The sequence below is a fragment of the Trichomycterus rosablanca genome, chromosome 17 (genome assembly GCF_030014385.1).
Source record: "Trichomycterus rosablanca isolate fTriRos1 chromosome 17, fTriRos1.hap1, whole genome shotgun sequence".
NCBI lineage: Eukaryota > Metazoa > Chordata > Actinopteri > Siluriformes > Trichomycteridae > Trichomycterus > Trichomycterus rosablanca.
The window spans coordinates 27,756,557-27,778,068 of record NC_086004.1 but is presented as its reverse complement, the minus strand read 5'-3'; the positions used below and the strand labels follow the sequence as shown (position 1 = coordinate 27,778,068).

Here is a 21,512-nt window from a genome sequence, read left to right as displayed (position 1 = left end):
GATAGATAGATAGATAGATAGATAGATAGATAGATAGATAGATAGATAGATAGATAGATAGATAGATAGATAGATAGATAGATAGATAGATAGATAGATAGATAGATCAATACTTTATTAATCCCGAAGGAAATTAAGTAGCAAGTTACATAAATCAAAAGTCAAAAGTAATAGTACACACTACAGAGATTCACATTATACAAACAAGTATCTGTATAATCACAACAACACTCAGACAACACACTACACCAGGACCTGAGGGTACATATGAAGGTGTTATCTCGGTTAACATTGTAAGGCTGGTATAGATTGTAAGTAACATCTGTAAAATATAAGTAAATTATTAGTAAATTATAAAGTGAATTATAAAGTGAACCACAGTGCAAATATAAGAAAATGTAAGAAAATATAGGAAAATGTGCAGATCGATGTATAGAAGGTGCGGATGTGCCTGTCTGTGGCACACAGATATATACACACACACATGTGCTCACCCACATACATACTGTAGATGGTTGTACATGTACATGTGCCACAATCCTGTTACATAAAAAAGCTGCCAAGACTTTCCTACTTCTCGAAAAAATTGTAAGTGCAACTGACTAATATTATTTAATGTATTTATGTATTTATTTTTATGTTTGTATGTTTATTATATATATATATATATATTATTTATTTCTGAATCACCCAACTGATGTTTGTTTGTTTGTAATTTGTAATATGTAACTTTGAAAACGAAATACTGTAAATAGTAATTAAAAAAAAAAAAAAAAACAATTCTGTTACATTCAGTCTTCAGTATAGTGATATAGTTATACAGTTAGTACTAGCCTATTCACAACTTAAACACTTAAAAAACGTAGCCATAAATAAAATAAAATGAAATAAACGCTCCAGCCATCAGCTGATCGGATGTATTTTTATAACGCGGTTTATCGTTAACTTGCCTTCTCGCTTTCCGTAGTGAAGGACACGGAGCATTGCGGAAACCGAATCGTCGTTTACTTTCATCTTCGTTTCAGTTTTACAATAATTTTAGATTTTTTATTCAGATTCAAATAACCAGAGACTGTTTGTGCTTTATGCAGCCGTGTTTATGTCGCACATGTGATATTAATCGTTGTAGATCTTTAATAATCCAGGTTTAATAGTGTGTGTGTGTAGTGTAGGTATTAGAGATGCTAACACACACACTGCGGGAGGTCCTGCTGCTGTTGCTGCTTCTGTTGGGTTCATTACTGTTGGTAAACGGATGGTTTCACACCAACAACAACAACTTTAAGGGTAAAACACAACAACAACAACAACAACACAGGCGGGTCAGTTCAGGAGCTCCGGACAGTCCAGACCAGAACTGCTTCTGTCATGTGAGTACAATACGTAACACAATTACACTGTAATTACAATTATACATTAATTTAATTCACTCTATATAACTACATATTTATATTTATCTACTTAATAAAGGTTAATGTTGTTTACACTGTATTTTATCATTCTCGCACATTCCATTCTCACTTTGCCCCTCTGACGTCATCACCACGGGCTTTGCTGATTGGTTGAGGTTGACACTTAAATAAATAAACATTTAACATAATTTAGTCTTTTGGATGGACCAGAGCCGTAGATAGAGAGAGTTGCGACACTCCTTGATCTCGCCGCCACGCGGTCACGTGGTTCATGTAACCCTCCGATAGTTCCAAACAAACCCAGCACTGTCATGTTCTCATATGGGACAGGCAGCAGTAAATGAAATATTAAACAGTAAATAATAAACATTTGTACAATTTCTGGGTATTTTCACCTGCCTTTACATTTACTGCATCTGCTTTAATGTCAATTTGGTATATGAAGTGGAAGATTGATGTTTATAATGACTTAATAGGTCGTTCTTGTTAACACACAGTACATTATATTAGCATACATTACATCATGCGATATCATTAAGTAGTTTAAACAGTTTTTTATGTTTTGTTTTTTACATAAACTAATCTCCCTTCACTTTCCTGAGGATTCATAATAATAATCATTTTGGTTAAACACTAAGCCATGTGGCTGGATTCATAAGGTTTACCTGCACTAAATGAACAGGTTCATAAACACACTACCGCACCTTTAACATTATAGTGCAGGTACATGACATAGCATTCATTCATCTATTTCATGAGTAAGTAATAATTTATTCCTACATGTAATACATGAATTAATTCATAATTAATATGCACTAGTTCATTTTGTCTAATGTATGTGGTGGACAAGGTACACAAACCATGTAGCTGAGTTGAAGTAGAGATATCCAAGGTAAAATATTACTCCAGTAAAAGTAAAAATACCTCCACTAAAGTACTAAACTAAACTTACCTTCAAATGTACTTAAGTATGAAAGTAAAAGTAGCATGATTTATTATGGCTCTGATGTTTTATTATCATTTCTGTAACAAGACTCTTGATTAATCAACTTTTAATTAATCAATTTTAGGTGAAAAGACTCGTGTCAATAATTTAGCTTAGCTGACTAAGCTAAATTCAGTTATACCTATTAATTAAGATAAACATGTAACATTTAGTGCTGAGCAAATGCTAAACAATAACAGTATTAAGTATATTAATGACATTAAATTCATTATTTTTTTAAAACAAAGCAACAAACAGCTAAAAATGCTTGATAAGTAGTAAAAATGAATGGAGCTCTATGGGATGTTTGGAACTATACAGAGCTCCACAACCCGGAAGCTGCACAGAAAATATGTCCCGCCCCCTTTCCAACGGTTCCCTATGGGAGTGTCGCCACTTGACTTAAATAATTTTAATATTAGATAGGAAAATTAACCATAATTTTAAATTAAAAGTTGAATTTATTGTATCTGGGATCATTTAAAGTGATAGATTGAATTCAGACGGGATTTATGTTGTCAATCTTCTCTTAATATTATCCAAATATCACATTCATTGTGGTAAATCAATGAATTATAGACCAAATTTAAATACTTTTAAAGTGATTTGATGTAATCTTATTACCATTTGCACTGTTTTTACATTCTTATACGTATATCTGTCACTTTTATATATATTGTGTATTTTTTATTACTATTTATCATTATTGTTGTTTTTTATTTTACGTTATTTTTATTATAATGCCTATATATGTTACCAAGATTTGGCAATACGAATGTCCATATTTTGTCGTGCCAATGAAGCTACGTTTAAGTTTGATAATAATTAATACATTAATAAACACAGTACAGAATAAATAGGAATTAGGATGACAAGGAAATTACGTTTGTGAATTCGTTTATTTGTTTGCAGTAATAATTTAATCATTCTATTTTAACGTGCTGTAATAGTGAGGTAAAGTCCATCATAAAGATGTCAAATTTAGGTACACTTGTGACCATGTGAAGAACTGGCTGCGTTTACCCAGCGTGGTCTTTTCTGATTGGCTCAGCGGAGTTGCCCCCCGCAAAGGCATTAGGTATTTGTAGTTCTACAATGACTCACTTTGCAGTACGAGAATGACACTGTAAACTACAACGATGGCTGCCGCTGCCTCTATGACGTGTTGTGTTTGGAGGCGTGGCTTAATGCTCCACTGGTACACGCGGTGCATGCTCTTAAAGCGACAGTGTGTTTATATAAATGCCGCGGTTCCATCAGAGCAGAATCAGCTGCTGCACAACCAGGAGTAAAACAAGAAGAATTTAAAGTAAAAAACACAGGATGGTGGACTGGAGGGGGATCATATGGACAACCAGCTTCGTTGCTGCCTGCTTTCATGTATTTTTGACAGATTGCCAGCTCACACACAGTGTAAGAGGAATAATCTAATAATGACATGAGCATATGTGCCATGTTAAGTATTTAATACTATAACTTATATCAGTTATTCTTATTGTTGTTATCAGTCTTAACATTTATATTAGTTTTTGTTTGTTTCTAATTTTTAGTTAAGTTTTTGTAAGTTTGATTAGTGTATAATTAGTGTTATTTAGAAAAGTTTCATTTTTATTCATATTTTTTAGTTAAGATTCAGTAAGTTTGATGAGTGTATAAGTAGTGTTTTATATATATATATATATATATATATATATATATATATATATATATATGTAATGCATTTATAATCAGCAGATTTTATTGGAGACTAAAATACTCAATGACCAACACAAATGTGCTTATTTGCTTTACAGCCAAATACTGATATGATGTTATGCTGTTAATACGATTTGCATAAATACGAATATATTTGCTGGTTTTTTATGCCTTTGAGTTGTGACACAAAAGCTTATAATTTCTACCGTTATCCTTGTTTATTTCTGTTTATTAGTATATACATTTTGCTGTTAAGTTTCATTTGTTAAGGATAGTAAGTTTGGTGTCAATTCCCTTGGAGTACTTGGCAGTTGAACTGATTAACTCTCTTCTTATTGGTTCTAATTGGTTTTAAATCCTGTTTTCAGGACTGTGTGATATAACAATTTATAAACCTTCTAACAATATTAATGTATCTATGATACACTATGAAATGAGGCTGTACGGTTTAGAATTTGGCTCACACACTGACTCTACACTGTGCTGCTTGTCTGAAATCAAGAGCATGAACTAAATCAGAGTTTCTAATAAACAAATGCACCACATCTGCTGTGTAAATATTGTAAATAAATCTCACACAGCAGGAAAATGACAATTTAAATTCCTTTTACCACTTTTGTTTTTCCATTTATGGAAAATCTTACCTCACCTGCTCTACACTTGTCACCATATGGTAGGGAAACCACAGTAAGTGTAAATATTGGGCTTCATTTTGTGTTTTGTTTTGTTTATTTGTTTACCTGGAACGTCTCGTCATGTGGATTAGACAGAAAGTGAATTCATTTTCATACCTGTTGTGTTGATTGGATAGAGGTTAATTATTTAGCTTTAGTATCTTATTACTGTGCACTCACACGAAGCAGCTGTTCATTCATAATGCATCAGGCAGCTGGGATCAGAAAGGAGATTTGAAAGTTTCTGGTTAAACATTTGTTTTATTTATCCTAAATCATTGTCACTGAATTTCGTCTGTAGGCCAGTTCACATCCATGAAGACGCATTTATTAAGGTTTTTAAGCACAGACTTGATGTTAAATTAAAGGAGATTTGAGACACAGCTACAATTTGAAGTATAACATCTTTGAAAGATTTACTTTGTAATGTCATCATCTGTGTTATACTGTGTATTCATGTTTTACGCCAACATGTATAAACAAAATGAACATCTACATGCATATATGCTGGTAAAAAGTTTTGGTGCTTGTTATCAGAGGAACATAACCAGTAGCAAGAACCAGTGCAGAGTTCAGTGTTAATTTATCTTTTAATTATATTTGACATTTGACTCAGCACCCAAGGGCATTGCTTAAACAAATACTTTTAAATATTAGAGAAACATAAATACTATGGGTTGGTGTGTTGTCTGTGGAAACTAGATCTACTGTAACACTGACCAGCAGTAATAACATGAAAATAAAATTAAATAAAGTATAAGCTACATTGTGTGTATTATAAATGTTTTAAAAACGCAACATTTAATTAAAATCGTTGTTTTTGCAGTTGCTTGAGTGCTGGAATTAATTAATAATCAAAACAAAATATCGTTTTGGTAAATAGTAACCAGCCCTTTATTAAAATGTTATAACACTCTGGTCCGGTGCTCAGGTGGCACAGTGGTCTGTTACGCTCACCAGTGCTGAGGTTCAAACCAGGACCTCGGTGGTTGTGGGTTAGTGTAATAGACCACGATCAGCTGCCTACACAGACATGATTGGCTATTTTGGAGTTGGGGGATGGCCGAACCCCTGGGATGGATATTCACGAACCTGACAAGGATAAAGCGGTTGATGAAAATGAAGTGACACTCTGTTTTATAGTTATATTTAATTTTTTTAAATATTTTCTGTTTTCTGCAGTTAACAGGTGTCCTGGACGACTGCTTTTGTGACGTTGAGAGCATCGATGTGTTCAACAACTTCAAGATTTTTCCCCTTGTACAGAAAATCATTGAGAGAGACTTCTTTAGGTACTACAGGGTATGTATTGTTGTCTCTCTATTTCTTGCTTTAATACTTTTATAACTGATGAGATCTTTATTTTTAATTCCTCCCCTACTGCACTGCATTTAAGTTTTCTGATTTCCTTGAATTACATAATTATAAATTTTTTCATTTTGAGGGTTCTAGAAAAGGTCACATTGTGTCATCAATGCAAAGCACATATCACTAATCAGCTGTAACGTTAAAAACAACACCTGAAAGAGTCTTGTGATGTCTGGTACCAGGTCATTCCCAGCAGGTCCTTCAGTTTTGTATGCTGCATGCTCAATCGCCCTAAGGTGCATCCTGGTGCCTCTTCTGATTGGTAAATAATGCACGTGTCCAGCCATCAGCATGATCTTAGAGAAAACAGGATTTGTCGGACCATTCTGTCGTCTTTTATGGCTACAATGTTCGGTTTCAATGCCAGCGTTCCCAATGTAGGTGCTTTCATTGGTGGACAGGAGTTAGCATGATATTAAATCAATTACATTTTGTGGCTCTTTCCTGTTCCAGCATGTGCACAGAAGGCATGGTTTACAGAATTTGGTGGCCTGCACAGAGCTTCGACCTCAACCTCACTGAACTCCTTTGGGTTGAATTGGAATGTTGATTTAGAAAGAGGCATTTTTGTCCTGTGACAGTTCCTGACCTAACAGGCACTTTTAACACAATTGGCACAAACACGGCTTAAGGGAGGAGCGGGTGGGGTCAACTAGATTTGAATTCCTTGGGATTTTCAATGAGCTATCCAACAAACTAATGGTCAGGTGTCTAAATACTTTTGACCACAAAATTCAGCAGCAAATTTAGGCCTCTCAGAGCAACACACAGCATTCTTACATCCTTTAAACACATCAGCTTTGTGTAGGATCTTAAGCTCTCTTAAACTCACACCAGGTTCTGCACCAGTTAGTCCCACTGCTAAATGATTCATCTAATTTACACTCAGAGGAACAGGTTTAAGTGGCTCTTATGTGGCAACGTGGCATGCAGTGGGTTTTTTTTGTTTGTTGCTGCTCTAAACCCCAGTTATGGAAACTGCTCTAGAGGAAGTGGCTTGTTCTGTAAAATATTAGAAACAGATCAGACTCCTGATTGGCTTAATTCATGTTGACGTATTTATTGATTTCCGTTATGAAAGTGCGACTCATTTCAGATCTGACTCTGCTTTTAAAACACAGACTGTCCTTGTTTGTCTGAAATGACATTTTGACAAGTCAGACAGGATTGATATGTCTTGGTGGAGAAGGTCCTGGGTTTAATTCCCAGGTAAACCAGTTTGGGTCCTTTCTGTGTGGAGTTTGCATGTTCTCCCCATACTGCTGCGCCACCCGAGTGCCCTCAGGTCGCAACATTAATACTTGCACTAATTTATCATCTACTCGTATTAGGTACACCTATCTAGTACAATTATACTATAAACTACACCTACCATACAGATAAACGTTTTTAGGTGCACAGTTACAGACCTTGTGACTCGCCTGTATCCCATTTATAAATGGTCTTTTCTCATTCCTCACTGATTCTCTCTCTAGGTGAACCTAATGCGCCCGTGCCCGTTCTGGCCTGATGACGGCCACTGTTCCATCAAGGACTGCCATGTGGAGCCCTGCCCAGAGGTCAGAGTTTAACAGCTTTTTATTCAAAATCTTACAAAATCTTGTCTCATATACATTATATGGACAAGAGTATGTAAAAAAAAAAAAAAATCAGTTTTATAAAGAAATTTATATGCTTCCAAATTTGCAACGACAGACTGTCCCAGTGCAAAGCAAGCTCTATAAAGACATGAAGAAAATCTCGGTTTAAAGAAACTCCAGTGTCCTGCACAGAGCCCTGACCTTAGCACCACTGTACAGTTCTGGAACTGTTCTGGAACATCAGTTGAGGTTTTCTTGACTTTTGACATTAGTGCCCAGCTATACAAAAGCTCTTTTGGCTGAATAGTCCCACAGACATACTTCAAAGCCTTCTCAGAGGAGTGGCTGTTGTTCAAGCTGAAGAGATCACATAGACGTCACTCTATTTTTATAGCATTTGTTTTTGAAATAAGCTGTCCAACAAGCTCATGGTCAGGTGTGCAAACACTTTTGGCCATATAGTTTTCATTCATTCCTTTTTTTACTGACTGCTTTATCCTGCTCAGGGTTGCATTCTGTCTGGCACCCTGGCTAGACGGAAGAAACGCGCCTAAGACAGGGCGGCACTTTACTCACTCACTCACAAAACCTGGGGGGCAATTTAAATGAGCAAATTTGCTGTATTTCTAATTTTTGGGGTGGTAAAGAAAACCGGATTACCCAACTGAAACCCATGCAGACATCAGTGAAGGTTGACTGCCTGTTTACCACCTGCCCTCTGAGAACCCCCTGCTGGTCTGATGAACAATCACAGCTCCAGTCATTCTGATGATCATTTTGTTGCTCTTGTAAGAAAGCATTGTGCACCCTTATAACCATACTGATCCCACACTTGTATTTGATGCTTGCTATCATAGCTTTGGGACCTGATTAATTAAATGAAAATATCGGAAATAATAGTAAGCAGCTTTAATTAGGCATTATTTAAAGAATTATTTAAAGAATCGTGCGCGCTGTCCAGGGAACCGGACTCACCGCAAATAGGTTTTTTTTATATATTTTTTTTTTTTTTTACTAACCCTGTGTTTCTTCATACAGAGCAAGATCCCAGTGGGAATTAAATCAGGAAACCATAATAAGGTAAGAATGAACACACTACTCACAGGACATGGTGTTTTTTCATTTATTCAGTGGTTGTTCTCTGTTATTCACGTCTATACATATTACAATTATATACACTATATGGACAAAGTTATTGGGACACCTGTTCTAATTATTGAACGCAGTTGCTAACAGCTGTAATAAATCAATTATACAGTATAAAGGGAATGATATGCTTCCAACTTTAGGGGAGGCCCTTTCTGTTTCAGCATTACTGTACAAGCTTGGTTTAAAGTGGCCTGCACAGAGCCTTGACCTCAGCCCCACTAAACAGTGCCTAGCCATACAAATGCTCCTTTAAGTGGCTGGCTAGAAATTTCCACAGACATACCTCAAAGTCTTTTGAAAAGAGTGTTGTGGCTGTTATTATAGCTGAAGAGATCACATATACGTCACTTTATTTTTACCATTTGTTTTTGAAATGGTCAGGTGTCCAAATACTTTTGGCCATATAGTGCATGGAAAATATAGATTTTATTGTATAACCTGGGTGTAAAAGACACGAGTGCAGTCGGTGGGTGATTAGACGTCATGCCTCGGCTGGGGCGTTAAGTGTGTTTTGTTTGTTTAAAGGTTTGTGTAATGGTGCTGAACACTGAGTGTAGGTGCACTTGTTCTGTAGGGTTGCGTCAGCACGCTGCACTCTTTTCCAGTAGTGTGTGTGTACCCAGAGCGCTCAAACATCTGCTTGTGTGATAGCACTCGAGGTCATTTGTGTTGAGTTTAGATAAATCGATGTGTAAATTCTGACCACTCGGTGGTTTTGTAATGACCGGAGTAGTTTTATTATAAGGTTCCTGTCTGTGACTTTCTGTGCTTTTGATGGAAACGTTCCCCATTCTGACTATTGTTTGTTTTTTTCTCTGCAGTATTCCCTCGCAGCTAACTCTGTCACAGACATGGAGTGTGAACAGGCTAATGAGCTCGGTGCCATTAACAGCACACTGAGGTACGAATTAACACCATGCACCAAACCGTGCCCATTCTGTACGTCTAGTCAGTGAAACACTGGTGTGAAAAAGTAATTGCTCCTGCAATTTGTTATTACTAAGGCCCTGCTAAATTCATGATAAAATGTGCTTAATTTCATGTACCTCGTTTTTCAAAAATAACACAAAGTGCCACATTTCACGCCCGTGATTAAATTACACTCAAATTAAAGCTACAACACACAGCACAGCTACCTTAATACTTGAATGTAAACCAGAAACATCCCGTGAAGATGCAAGGCTTCAAGTTCTATTACGTATTAGTTAATGTTCACACCCGATGAACGCTGTGTGTATATCCAGAGGGCTTAAGAGTAGGTGGTTTTACAATGGCCGAAAGTACCACTATTATTCCTCTAGAATAGCTGTGCTCTTGAAGTAAACTGTTCCACATTCTGACACATAGGTTCATTTATTTTTTTATTTTATTCTGGTATTTGTTGAAGTTCACACCCAATGCCAAATTACTCAAGTCGACTACCGCTGGGATCAAGGGTTCATATCCTTAGAGGTGCTATGGGCTGGTCAGGCATCTGCATACATATATGATTGGCTATGTCCTGGAAGGTGGGGAGGGGGGTGGCAGAGGCCCTGTGATGGATTTCCGATACAATCTCACCCGTAAACTTTCTTCCTTCTTTGCTGGCTGCAGTAATCAGAGTAAAGAGGCGTTCGAGGACTGGGCTCATCACGACGATGCTCAGGATCATTTCTGTGGTCTGGATGGTAAGGTTCAAACAGATCAGTCTTGCTATTACATGTTATTGATTATGATTACATTGAAGTGTATTTACAAGGATCTAAGTGTTCTTTTATTTTTGTTTCATGTCATTTTACAGACGAGACGTCTCCTGAGGCCGAGTACGTGGATCTGCGTCTTAATCCTGAACGCTACACCGGATATAAAGGTTCTTCTGCATGGAGGGTATGGAACAGTATCTACGAGGAAAACTGCTTCAAGTGAGTAACCTGAGCTGCAGGTAAAGTCGTTGTGATTCCAATAATAAAGCTTTGATTCAAATAAAACTGGGCTTCCACACAGTCCTGTAAACCATGATGCACATTTCTAAAGTGAATTGTGAAGACGAGAGCTTATTGTGAAGTCATTTTTGACCATCATGGAACAGGTTCAGTTTCACTTTGTGAACCTAATTTTGAACCGTTCGGCACACTTTCACCAAAAAATAAATAGGTTCTGGATGGAAAACGATCATTCCCAGCTGGAACCAAAGAATAGTAATAATAATAATAATGGGCGTATCATGTTACAAAGCAAGGAGAACATTTTCTTCTCACCAATAGTTGATCCATGTTTGCTTTTCGAATCATCTGTAATAACAGCACAGGTTCTCGCAGATAATTGATGCGCTCCACCAGCTTGTTACTTCTGTTTACTTTGTTTTCTTTGTTACTCCATTAATGATGCATCCTTGGTTTTGATAAAAACTGGTGCCAACACGGGCCCGTTCCCTAAACAGCACCAAGGTTCTAAAAAGCCTGAACAGAACAGTTGAAGACCCAGAGTTATTTTATTCAAAAAAGGCTAGTTAAGTAATAACAGTGTTTTCAGCACTTGGGTCCTGGGTTTGATTCCCAGATGATGTGGTCCAGGTCCTTTCTTTGTGAAGTTTGCATGTTCTCCCCGTGTCTGTGGGGGTTTCCTCTGGGAGCTCTGGTTTTCTCACACAGTCCAAAGACGTGCAAGTGAGGTGAACTGGAGATACAAAATTGTCCATGACTGTGTTTGATATTTAACTTGAACTGATGAATCTTGTGTAATGAGTAACTACCGTTCCTGTCATGAATGTAACCAAAGTGTAAAACATGACGGTAAAACCCTAATAAATAAATAAATAAATCTTCTGGACCCGCAGAGTGACCAAATGTATTCTCAGTCTAGCATTTAAACAACCCAGTTTAACTGTGATACCAGGTTTAGGATGATCCCTTTATGCCCACTCTTTGATTTACTGTAAGTGTTGCTTGTTTGTTTTAGGCCGAGGTCAGTGTATCGACCACTCAACCCGTTGGCCCCAAGTCGAGGTGAGTTTCCTCTTTACTTCACTCACTGTTCAAGGAAAACAACAGCATGATTGTACTGACGGTTTATTATTTACATCTCTGTTTCCTCTTCCCTTCTAGGTGACGATGATGGTGAGTTTTAGTCTCTTCATCTATAAAACAAAGACACTCTGTGTCACTGTAAATTCTGCGCCGGGAACAGAGTATGTGTTCCTAATAAAGTGGCCAGTGATCGATGCTAAGCTGAAATGTTGTGTTTGTGTGTGTGTGTGTGTGTGTGTGTGTGTGTGTGTGTGTGTGTGTGTGTGTGTGTGTGTGTGTGTGATAACTTACAGGTGAAGGCTTTTACAACTGGCTGGAAGGTAACCTGGTCTTTCTCATTCTTATCAGTACATATCAACAGACAAATACAATCCAGCTGAACACACACACACACACACACACACACACACACAGAGAGAGAGTGTTGAGCAGCTGAAATCAGTCAGGGATGGAGAAAAATTTTACTTGCAAAACTGCAACAATTAGTGTCGTCACTCCCCAAACCAATAAAAAGTCTCATTAATAGGAAAGGTGATGCAACACAGGGGTAAACACACACAGTTTTTTAAACAGTACGGGTCTTTTGTGTGTGGAATTTGCATGTTCTCCCCGTGTCTGCGTGGGATTCCTCTGGAAGCTCCGGTTTTGTGTAAGTGAGATGATAAATTGACCATGGCAGGGTTTTTTATTGTGTTTTACAAAATGTCCCAACATTTCTGGAAATTGGGTTTGTATGTATGTGTACGTACAGGGGTCTGAAATATTTCTGTGTTTATGTTCAGCTGGATTGTATTTGAATATTGTCTAAATGTTTTCTTGCTATTTTACAGTAGCGTACTTGTGTGTAAACACTGGTCTGTGTCGTAGGTCTGTGTCTGGAGAAGAGAGTCTTTTACAGGCTCATTTCTGGCCTTCACAGCAGCATTAACATCCACCTGTGTGCTGAATATCTACTGGATGGTGAGTGTTAAAACGTCGGTAAAGAAATGCAGCATTCTGTAACCTGAGACTCGTGACTTTCACCTTATAGCTTCATTATGAAGTACAGAATCACAGAATGTCACATACATTACACAGTAATTATGCCTTCCCTCATTAAATCCCCATATTATATGACATACTCAGTATTCAGTTTCAATACAAGTAGAGTCCTGAGTATTGTCTCTCTTAAATTACTGGAAAACATTACTAATAACAATTATAATAACATTACATTTTAAATGCTAGGCACTTGGGTGGTCCAGCAGTTTATTACACTAGCCTACTAATGTCGGCTATTGTCCATACGGGAATCTACACAGACCTGGCTGGCTATGTCTGAGAGGGGGATGGCTCTTTTTAAAACACCTATAAATAATTAAGATATTAAGGATATCAAACCACGTCCTACCTAGGACATAGTATGTTCTGAAATGTGTAGTGCACGAAATGCTTTTGGTAAGATTTAGTGTTTTAAGCCATTTTAATTGAACAAATTAAAGGTTATAGTTTGCAGAGATGTTTATAATAAGTGTATGTCATTATTTTTAATGCTATTAAAAATCTATATATTTTGTACTACCAACTCTTGTTGGCTTTTATTATTTGCTTTTCATTCTCTTTGGCTAATGTCGTTATTGTTTGTGCAGAGGTCTGGGGAAAGCCGATTTGGGGGCCCAACGTGCAGGAGTTCCGTCTGCGCTTCGACTCAGCCGAGACTAAAGGCGAGGGAACACGGAGGCTGAAGAATCTCTACTTCCTGTACCTGATCGAGCTCAGAGCGCTGTCCAAAGTGGCCCCCTATTTCGAGCGTGCATTCGTCAACCTGTACACGGGGAACATCCAGGAGGACTCGGAGACCAAAGAGCTTCTGCTGCAGATTTTCAACGAGACCAAGTAAGCATGTTCTACAGACATGTAGAGGTGTGACTGTCTGATCACTAGTCCAGTACCTTAATCACTGAGCTGGGCGGCACGGTGGCTAAGTGGGTAGCACTGTCGCCTCACGGCAAGAAGGTCCTGGGTTCGATCCCCAGGTGGGGCGGTCCGGGTCCTTTCTGTGTGGAGTTTGCACGTTCTTCCCCGTGTCTGTGTGGGTTTTCTCCGGGAGCTCCGGTTTCCTCCCACAGTCCAAAGATGTGCAAGTGAGGTGAATTGGAGACACTAAATTGTCCAGGACTGTGTTCAATATAACCTTGTGAACTGATGAATCTTGTGTGATGAATAACTACCATTCCTGTCATGAATGTAACCAACGTGTAGAACATGACGTTACAATCCTAATAAACAAACAAACAATAATCACTGAGCTACCACTGCCCACTGCATGTGGACAGTCAGATATAAAATCTACTACGATCTGTGTGTGCTGGTTCACTGATCTACTGCATTTTTGGTTTCGAAAGGAGGCTGTCCAGGTAGCATTTTAGACAATACGATAAATCTGTTCAATTTGGGGGGAGACATGAGGACAGCAACAAGATCCGGCATTCTGCGAAAATTTTAATTACTGTACAATTTACACAGATGATGAAAATGTTCTGAAAATGAATTGCTCGATGCTGCAGTTAAAAAAAAACACAATTGTTTTAATACCAGCTGTGGTGAAATTTAAAGCAAGTAAAATATGAATGTGCCAGTTGGTCATATTTAATTCTATTTTGGTTTTTCTGTGTGTCTGGTTGCAGAGCTTTTCCGATGCACTTTGACGAGAGCTCGATGTTTGCTGGCAACAAAATTGAAGCCAAAAGGTTAAAGGTGAGTAAATGCCTATCAAATGCTCTTTATTTTTTTTATTATAATATGTACAAACCGTTGTACCAATTCTGACCAATTAGGAATGACTAGATTTGGACATCCAGGAAGAAAATCCAGAAAAAAATCCACTGAACCCCACTATACATAAACTTACATCAAATCCTGAGGATATTTTCTAACAAGTATGGATCCAAACCCATGACTTTGTCTGTAGTTTCAATGCAATATTTATAACTGTAAGAACAGAATCCCTAAACTCTGGAGCGACAGAGTGCACTTCTTGAGGTGTAAAGGACATTACATTTAGTGCAAGAATGTTGGGAGTAGGAAACTATGTAGGATTCGACCACCATCCACACACCAGAAACCTAGAGCTCGTTTTCAGTCTGTTATTAAAACGTACATACTACAGCTTTGCATTATGATTATCGAAAGGCATTGCTCGTTTAAATTTAACTGTCTGCTTTAATATGGCGCCTGTGTTTGTGTTTAAATATTGATTGTTCGATGATTAGATTGCTTTAAAATGAAACGAGTAAAAACGTTGGCAGGTTTGGCAAACACGGCGTAAACGCTGCTGTACCGTCTGTATCTGTAAGCTGATTTTCCTACATTTGTTTAGAGAGGCTATGTAAATATGATCTGCTTTTCTACATCGGATCAGGGCAGGACTGGTCAGGAGAGCAGGAGTCCAGCACAGTTCATTAATTTTACTGCTTAGGGGCAGCTCAGGTTTATGCATTGTGCGTGATTGCGGGCATGCAACAGTGGTTGTGGCCCCTTCTGTGATATCTAGCACAGAGCAGAACAGCACCAAGACCATTTAAGTAATGTCAGGGGAAACTAAAGTGATGAAAGAATACATAAAAAGAAGCACATATGCGCCACTTACCAGTGCATCGATGCAAGTCGTTGTCGTCATGCATGTCGGAGGAGGCGTGTGCCAGCCTGGGTGCCATGGAACCGGTAGAGATCACATGATCAGGGAAACTGAGTGCATTTTAATTGTAATAATACAAACAGGAGGAAAACAAACAAAAAACGCTTTTGTCCATGTGGATTTGTTTTTCGTCACTAGTTTAGAATGTAAGAATGTATTTATTCCTGCAGGACTGGGTTTTTTAGCACTGCTTTAGATTGTGATTGTGCTGTTTTGTTCACTAAATATAATTTCTGTCTATTCCTGCGTCCTCAGGAGGAATTTCGGCTGCATTTTAAGAACATCTCGCGCATCATGGACTGTGTGGGGTGCAGTAAGTGCCGACTGTGGGGGAAGTTACAGGTACATGTGTGCCAAGTTTTTGTCAGTCTGCATAGAGCTCTCTTAGTTGTTAAATTGTGCCAAGTCGCTGCGACAAGCTTCAGCGGAAGTGCTTTAAAGCGAAGCTAAAATTTAGGTTTATTGTTAAGGGGCTGTTTTTAAGTCTTTTCTGATTTCCGATTATACATCCACTGCTGCTTGCACAACCACTGATCTGATGAAGGAGAGCCGAATCACCACACGCCCCTTCTGACACGTGTCCAATCTGCCAGAGTTGGGTTCCACACAGAGCCATAGCTTGTACAGAGAGCCACACTAGGCTCCATGTGACGATCCCCCCCATAATTGCTTATTGCAGCGGCAGCTGGAAGAGGCGCCATCCCACCTTCCCTCCCTCAATCACAGCCAATTGTGTTTGTGTGGACTCCAACCAGAGGTCGGTGGCTGATATTCAAACTTGCGACTTAGAACACTCAGCAGTTAGATTGTTTCGCCACCCGAACGCAACTTTTGTGAGACATTCTGAAATGTAAGCATAATGCGGTAGTGGTTTTACATTCACATTTTTAATTCAAAACTTTTGTTTCTTTAAGAAGTTATATAAGGAATTATTAATGCATTTGTCTAAGAATTTATTTAAATGTTCTTATATTGATATATTCTTCTGGAATGCTATTAGTCCTCCTTATAAAGTCAGTGTTTTTGTTATTAAATCAGTTTTTTTTAGTGTACATGTACGCTGGATTTGCGTAACAGGATCTTTCTCTCTTCCTCTCAGACACAGGGTCTGGGTACCGCCCTCCGGATCCTCTTCTCTGAAAAAGAGATCAAGAATCTTCCAGAAAACAGTCCTTCTAAAGGCTTCCAGCTTACACGCCAGGAGATTGTAGCTCTGCTCAATGCCTTTGGAAGGTGAGTTTTAAGGTTTTTAGTACCTAAATTCATCTCCTTTTTAGTAATTCATCTCCTTTAAGAATGATTTGTCATTACACTAGATAAGAAAAAGTAACCTGGTACTACAGACAGGAATAAAAAAAGGATTAAAAAGTGTTTTAGTAGGTAGTGTCCCTGGAATCATTGGGCATAATGCAGTCACCCTCCTCATCCCTTGGGAATAGCCAATTATGTCTGTATGTGGATGCAAGACCAGTTGATAGCACCGCTGGGGATTTGAAACCTACAACCCAGTGGTAGTGGGCTAGGACGCCATTATTTCACGTACGGCACATGAAATATTAGTCTAAAATTATGGTACCATTAGAAAAATGTGGGATCAAGCCAAGGCTGACACAAACGAGACCAAGACCTGTGGTACAGCCAGGATTTGAGAGCAAGATCAGCCTTAAGAGCTACAGCTGTGCTTTTAATAGAGCAGAACTGAATTTTTCCTTGGTTCATGTTTGTTTTTTTATTTATTACTTTATGTATTTCCTCCCCTGACAGACTCTCCACCAGTATAAAAGAGCTTCATAACTTCCGCACGCTTCTGAAGGACCAGAGGTAACACACACCCAGGCCACCAGGTGGTGCCAGCACAGAGGACACAGCAATAGTCCTATCTTCAGAGTAAGACCTGCATCAGGGACCTCAGAACTGAATTATCCCCCCACCACCACCAACTGAGCTCTCTAATTCTGCTCTGCTTCCCTGCTGACTGCAACAACCACCCGGCAGCTCATAGCTCAGCTAGTTTCAGCTTCTTACCACATAGGAATACGAGACAGGATGCCGAGCAGACTCAACTTCACACTGATCTGGTCTTTTCAAAAGATTTTGGTTTAAGAATTATTTGCTAATGTGTTTTGCTGGGTTTATGGTTTCATTTGTATTACTGGTGTGTGTGTGTGTGTGTGTGTGTGTGTGTGTGTGTGTGTGTGTGTGTGTGTGTGTGTGTGTGTGTGTGAGTGTGTGTGTGTGTGTATGAGCTGCCTGTTGTGTATTTGTGTCTGGGAAAGTGTGTGAATGTTCGTTCAGTGACCAATGCTGCTCAATCAAGGGATGTAATCCAGCAACCTCTAAGTTTTACAATGATAAAGATATTAAAGGTGCAGTATGTACTTTGTAAGAAATTGAAAAACTTCCAGTCAAGTGTTATTGTATAAAATATATGTTTTGCACGTAGCTGCAAGTCAACACATGGTCAGCAAATGATCAATGTGTGACATTAATCAAGGCGCAAACAATCTGTACATTGTTATTGTTGTACATGTTATTTACATCCATTATAATTTATAAATCATTGCTGAAAGCCAAAGAAACTCCAGCTTATGACTTTATGGTCCATCAGTTTCACATTTACTCAAAACTCATCTCCCAGGATCCACCGTGCCATCATAAACAACTAACTAGCTCATTCTTATTCTTAACCATTTTTAACAGGCACATAAAAAATAAATTAACTTACACACAAACATGTACATACTGCATCTTTAATATTTCATTATATCAGACAGCTAAAGGAGCAGCATGAATCATTCACACGTTGCTTAATAGGACTATAGAATTAAAACCTGCTGAGAAAATGAACATTGTGATGTTACAGCAACAGAACAAGCAACACGTTTACTGGCCATGACTAGAAAATGACCTTTACACCTTCATGTGTTTAGTATTTGAAATGTGTACTGTTTTTTTTCCTTATTATAGGCATAAAACCATTTAAAATGTAAACAATTTAAAAGTACTGTTTTGGAGGGTGGTGTGAGGTTTCATTATATTTTATTTATCTTTTATTTACATTTTCTATCCTATAGACATAAAGGAAACGGTTGAAGTTAGTTTCAGGGTTTATCATCACACATAAGCAGGTGATAAACACAGTGCAGTGGTAAAACACACTAGCACACCAGAGCTGACATTTGAAACTCGCCGGTTCGAAACTTGGTTCTGCCATCCGGCTGGGCTGGGCGTCTACATGAACAACGATTAGCTGTTGTTTATACAGGGAGGGAGCCGGATAGGGACCTCATAACTGATGCAATTACGACCTCTGCTGGCTGATTGATGGCGTCTGCACAGAGTCGAGGAATAATGCGTTGATCAGGGTGTGTGTCTCCGTACACAAAGCTGATCATTAATGAGCTCATGTCATGCAGGTGAAAAGATGCAGTCGGCTACTGCATTCGTGACGGAGGGGGTGTGTGTCAGTCCCGCTCTCCTTAATTAGGGCGGGGATCGGCATCAGTAGAGAGGAAGCATAATGCAGTAGGGTAATTGGATACGCTAAAGGTCAGGAGAAAATGCATAAACAAAAGTGTATATATATATATATATATATATATATATATATATATATAAGGAAGTATTTTGGTAGGTACCTTTACCTTCAATTCAGCGCTGCTAAATCATTCCTATGTACTCCTTTACAAGTCATAACCAATCTGATATTTCCTAGGTGGGTGCAGGTGAGATATAACTGGTGATGTCTGGCGCCTTGGCATCATCACAGACAGATTTATAACAGTTTCTGGTAATGTATCACTGTTGGCCTTCTGTGCTTTGCAAAAAAAACATCCAACATTGTGCACTATAAGATTATAGTATTACTCACAATCATAATGAATTTAGGCTGGATTATTAGCGTAGAACATTCATTATTTATTTGTTCATCTTTATTAATTTTCCTAAAGGGTGTCAGTAGTTTCATTTACTAGGTTTATGTTACACTGGTCCTTACGAGCAGGATCTCAACGGGAGACAACAATGTACCAACTGTAATGGTGAAGATTGCAATCAGTATGAGCTGTGTGTGTGTGTGTGTGTGTGTGTGTGTGTGTGTGTGTGTGTGTGTGTGTGTGTTTATTGTGATGAGTATTGCATGCCTTGAAATGTCCTGCATTTTCTACTCATCTGCCTTAACTGTCTTTCCACATCCGGTTTGTAAAGGAGCTTAGAGATGAGCTGTACAACTCCTTTCACTAGCTATTGCTACAGCCTACATGCTACATTTTTCCTGTCTTCTATAAAAATATATTATATTATAAAATAAAATAAGCATAAACATGAAGAAACCCGTAAAGCGCAGAGCAGTGATGGTGTTGCTATGGTAATGCATCACTTCACAGTGATTACCATTGTGTACAATATGTAGTCTGGAATTAATTGTCATTGCCTTGCAGTGATGATCATGATGGAGTGGTTACCATGCCAGCTAAAGCATCAATTGCAGTGATTACCATAGCAACTAAAAATTGACTACCAAGATAATGAGTGTAACTGGTGCACAGCTTACTGTTGTGAGTACTGTAAGATCTTATGTAGATTCTATGTAATAACTGCATCATAATTACCATGGTAATCAATGCATCACCGTGCAGTTTTACTATGGTAACTGGTATTACCTAATTGCGATTACCATGGTAACTCAAACATTGGGCCAAAATTGTACTCTTTGCATCCGTCAGTGAATTAAGAAGCAGCAAAGCTTTAATATCGGCCTCGTCTGATTATATTAATACCTGCATTCCAACCTGATTGTATAAAAATAAGTTTTTATTTGCACCTTCAGCCAATCACAAAGGAGTATTTTCAAAGGTCATGGGGATATATTTTATACTCTGGTGTGTGTTAGTGATCTAATTTGGGGGTTTTTTTCTCACCCCTGATGCTTTTTCTCACCTGAACGGATGGTTCTTCACCAGGCTTTTGGTCCTGCAAAAATCATCCTCACAGGAGCAAAAGGTGAAATTTTAGGAACAGTGAAGTAGGAAAACCTGTAATTAGTGCAGCTCTGAGGAACGTTTCTGAAAGCTAATGCCACGAAATAATCTGAGTCACTAATATGCAAATTTTACTTCTAGACCTTTAACTGATTGTAAAGATAGAAGAATTTTTTTATTTGGTCAGATCTGTATTTGCTGTCGTTGTACAGTGTAACCGCTCCTTTGTTGTGTTCACTTGTTAAATCTATTTATTTGAACAGATGAATAAATCTGTTAGTCAATAAAAACCTGGTGTCACTTCCATGCGACTGATTTTTGTGTTTAAGGTTCTTGTGACTCCTGAAAAGCACAGACATTTCTTGACTAGGCACAAACAATAATACAGGAACGTACAGTGCTGTAAAAAGTATCTGTCCCCGTCTATTTGCCTCTGTTATTACATATTTGTGACACTGAATGGTTTTGGATCATTGAATGTTTTAAGCCGAGCCAGACACACTGCATGGATTTTATTTATGAACTGATTGTTTTAGGTGTCATTGCAGGTCTCATTCGGGGTCAATAAAGTATCTGTCTGTCTATCTATTTGTCTATCTGTCTGTCTTCTATCAATCAATCTGTCTATCTGTCTGTCTTATATCTACCTGTCTATCTATCTATCGATCTATCTGTCTATTTATCTGTCTGTCTATCCATCTTTCTATCTGTCTGTCTAACTGTCTGTCTATCTATCTAACTGTCTGTCTATCTGTCTGTCGTCTTCTATCTGTCTGTCTAACTGTCTGTATCTATCTGTCTATCTGTCTAATTATCTATCTGTCTTTGTCTGTCTATCTATTTGTCTATCTGTCTGTCTATCTATCCATCTATCTATCTGTCTGTCTAATTATCTATCTGTCTATATATTTGTCTGTCTGCAAAATACCCACCTCGACTGTAAGTGGGGAATGCATAAAATATAATAGAAAAAAAAGATGAAACAATAA

General features: G+C 38.2%; 1 protein-coding gene across 2 annotated transcripts; it reads left to right on the top strand.

Moving 5' to 3' along the window:
* The first annotated feature begins 961 nt into the window (after nt 1-961).
* Nucleotides 962-21,107, top strand: ero1b (endoplasmic reticulum oxidoreductase 1 beta). Of its 2 annotated transcripts, none has more exons than XM_063013346.1 (16): nt 962-1,370; nt 5,949-6,068; nt 7,610-7,693; nt 8,753-8,794; nt 9,685-9,764; nt 10,457-10,530; nt 10,644-10,764; nt 11,801-11,847; nt 11,947-11,958; nt 12,162-12,188; nt 12,736-12,828; nt 13,497-13,743; nt 14,535-14,604; nt 15,800-15,886; nt 16,644-16,777; nt 17,309-21,107. In XM_063013346.1, exons 1-16 carry the CDS (start codon nt 1,182-1,184, stop codon nt 17,367-17,369), a joined length of 1,488 nt encoding a protein of 495 aa, XP_062869416.1. In that variant the 5' UTR covers nt 962-1,181; the 3' UTR covers nt 17,370-21,107. The 2 variants fall into 2 exon arrangements, with proteins under 2 accessions (XP_062869416.1, XP_062869417.1); XM_063013347.1 differs by lacking the exon at nt 962-1,370 and adding an exon at nt 3,682-3,810.
* Nucleotides 21,108-21,512: the final 405 nt, after the last annotated feature.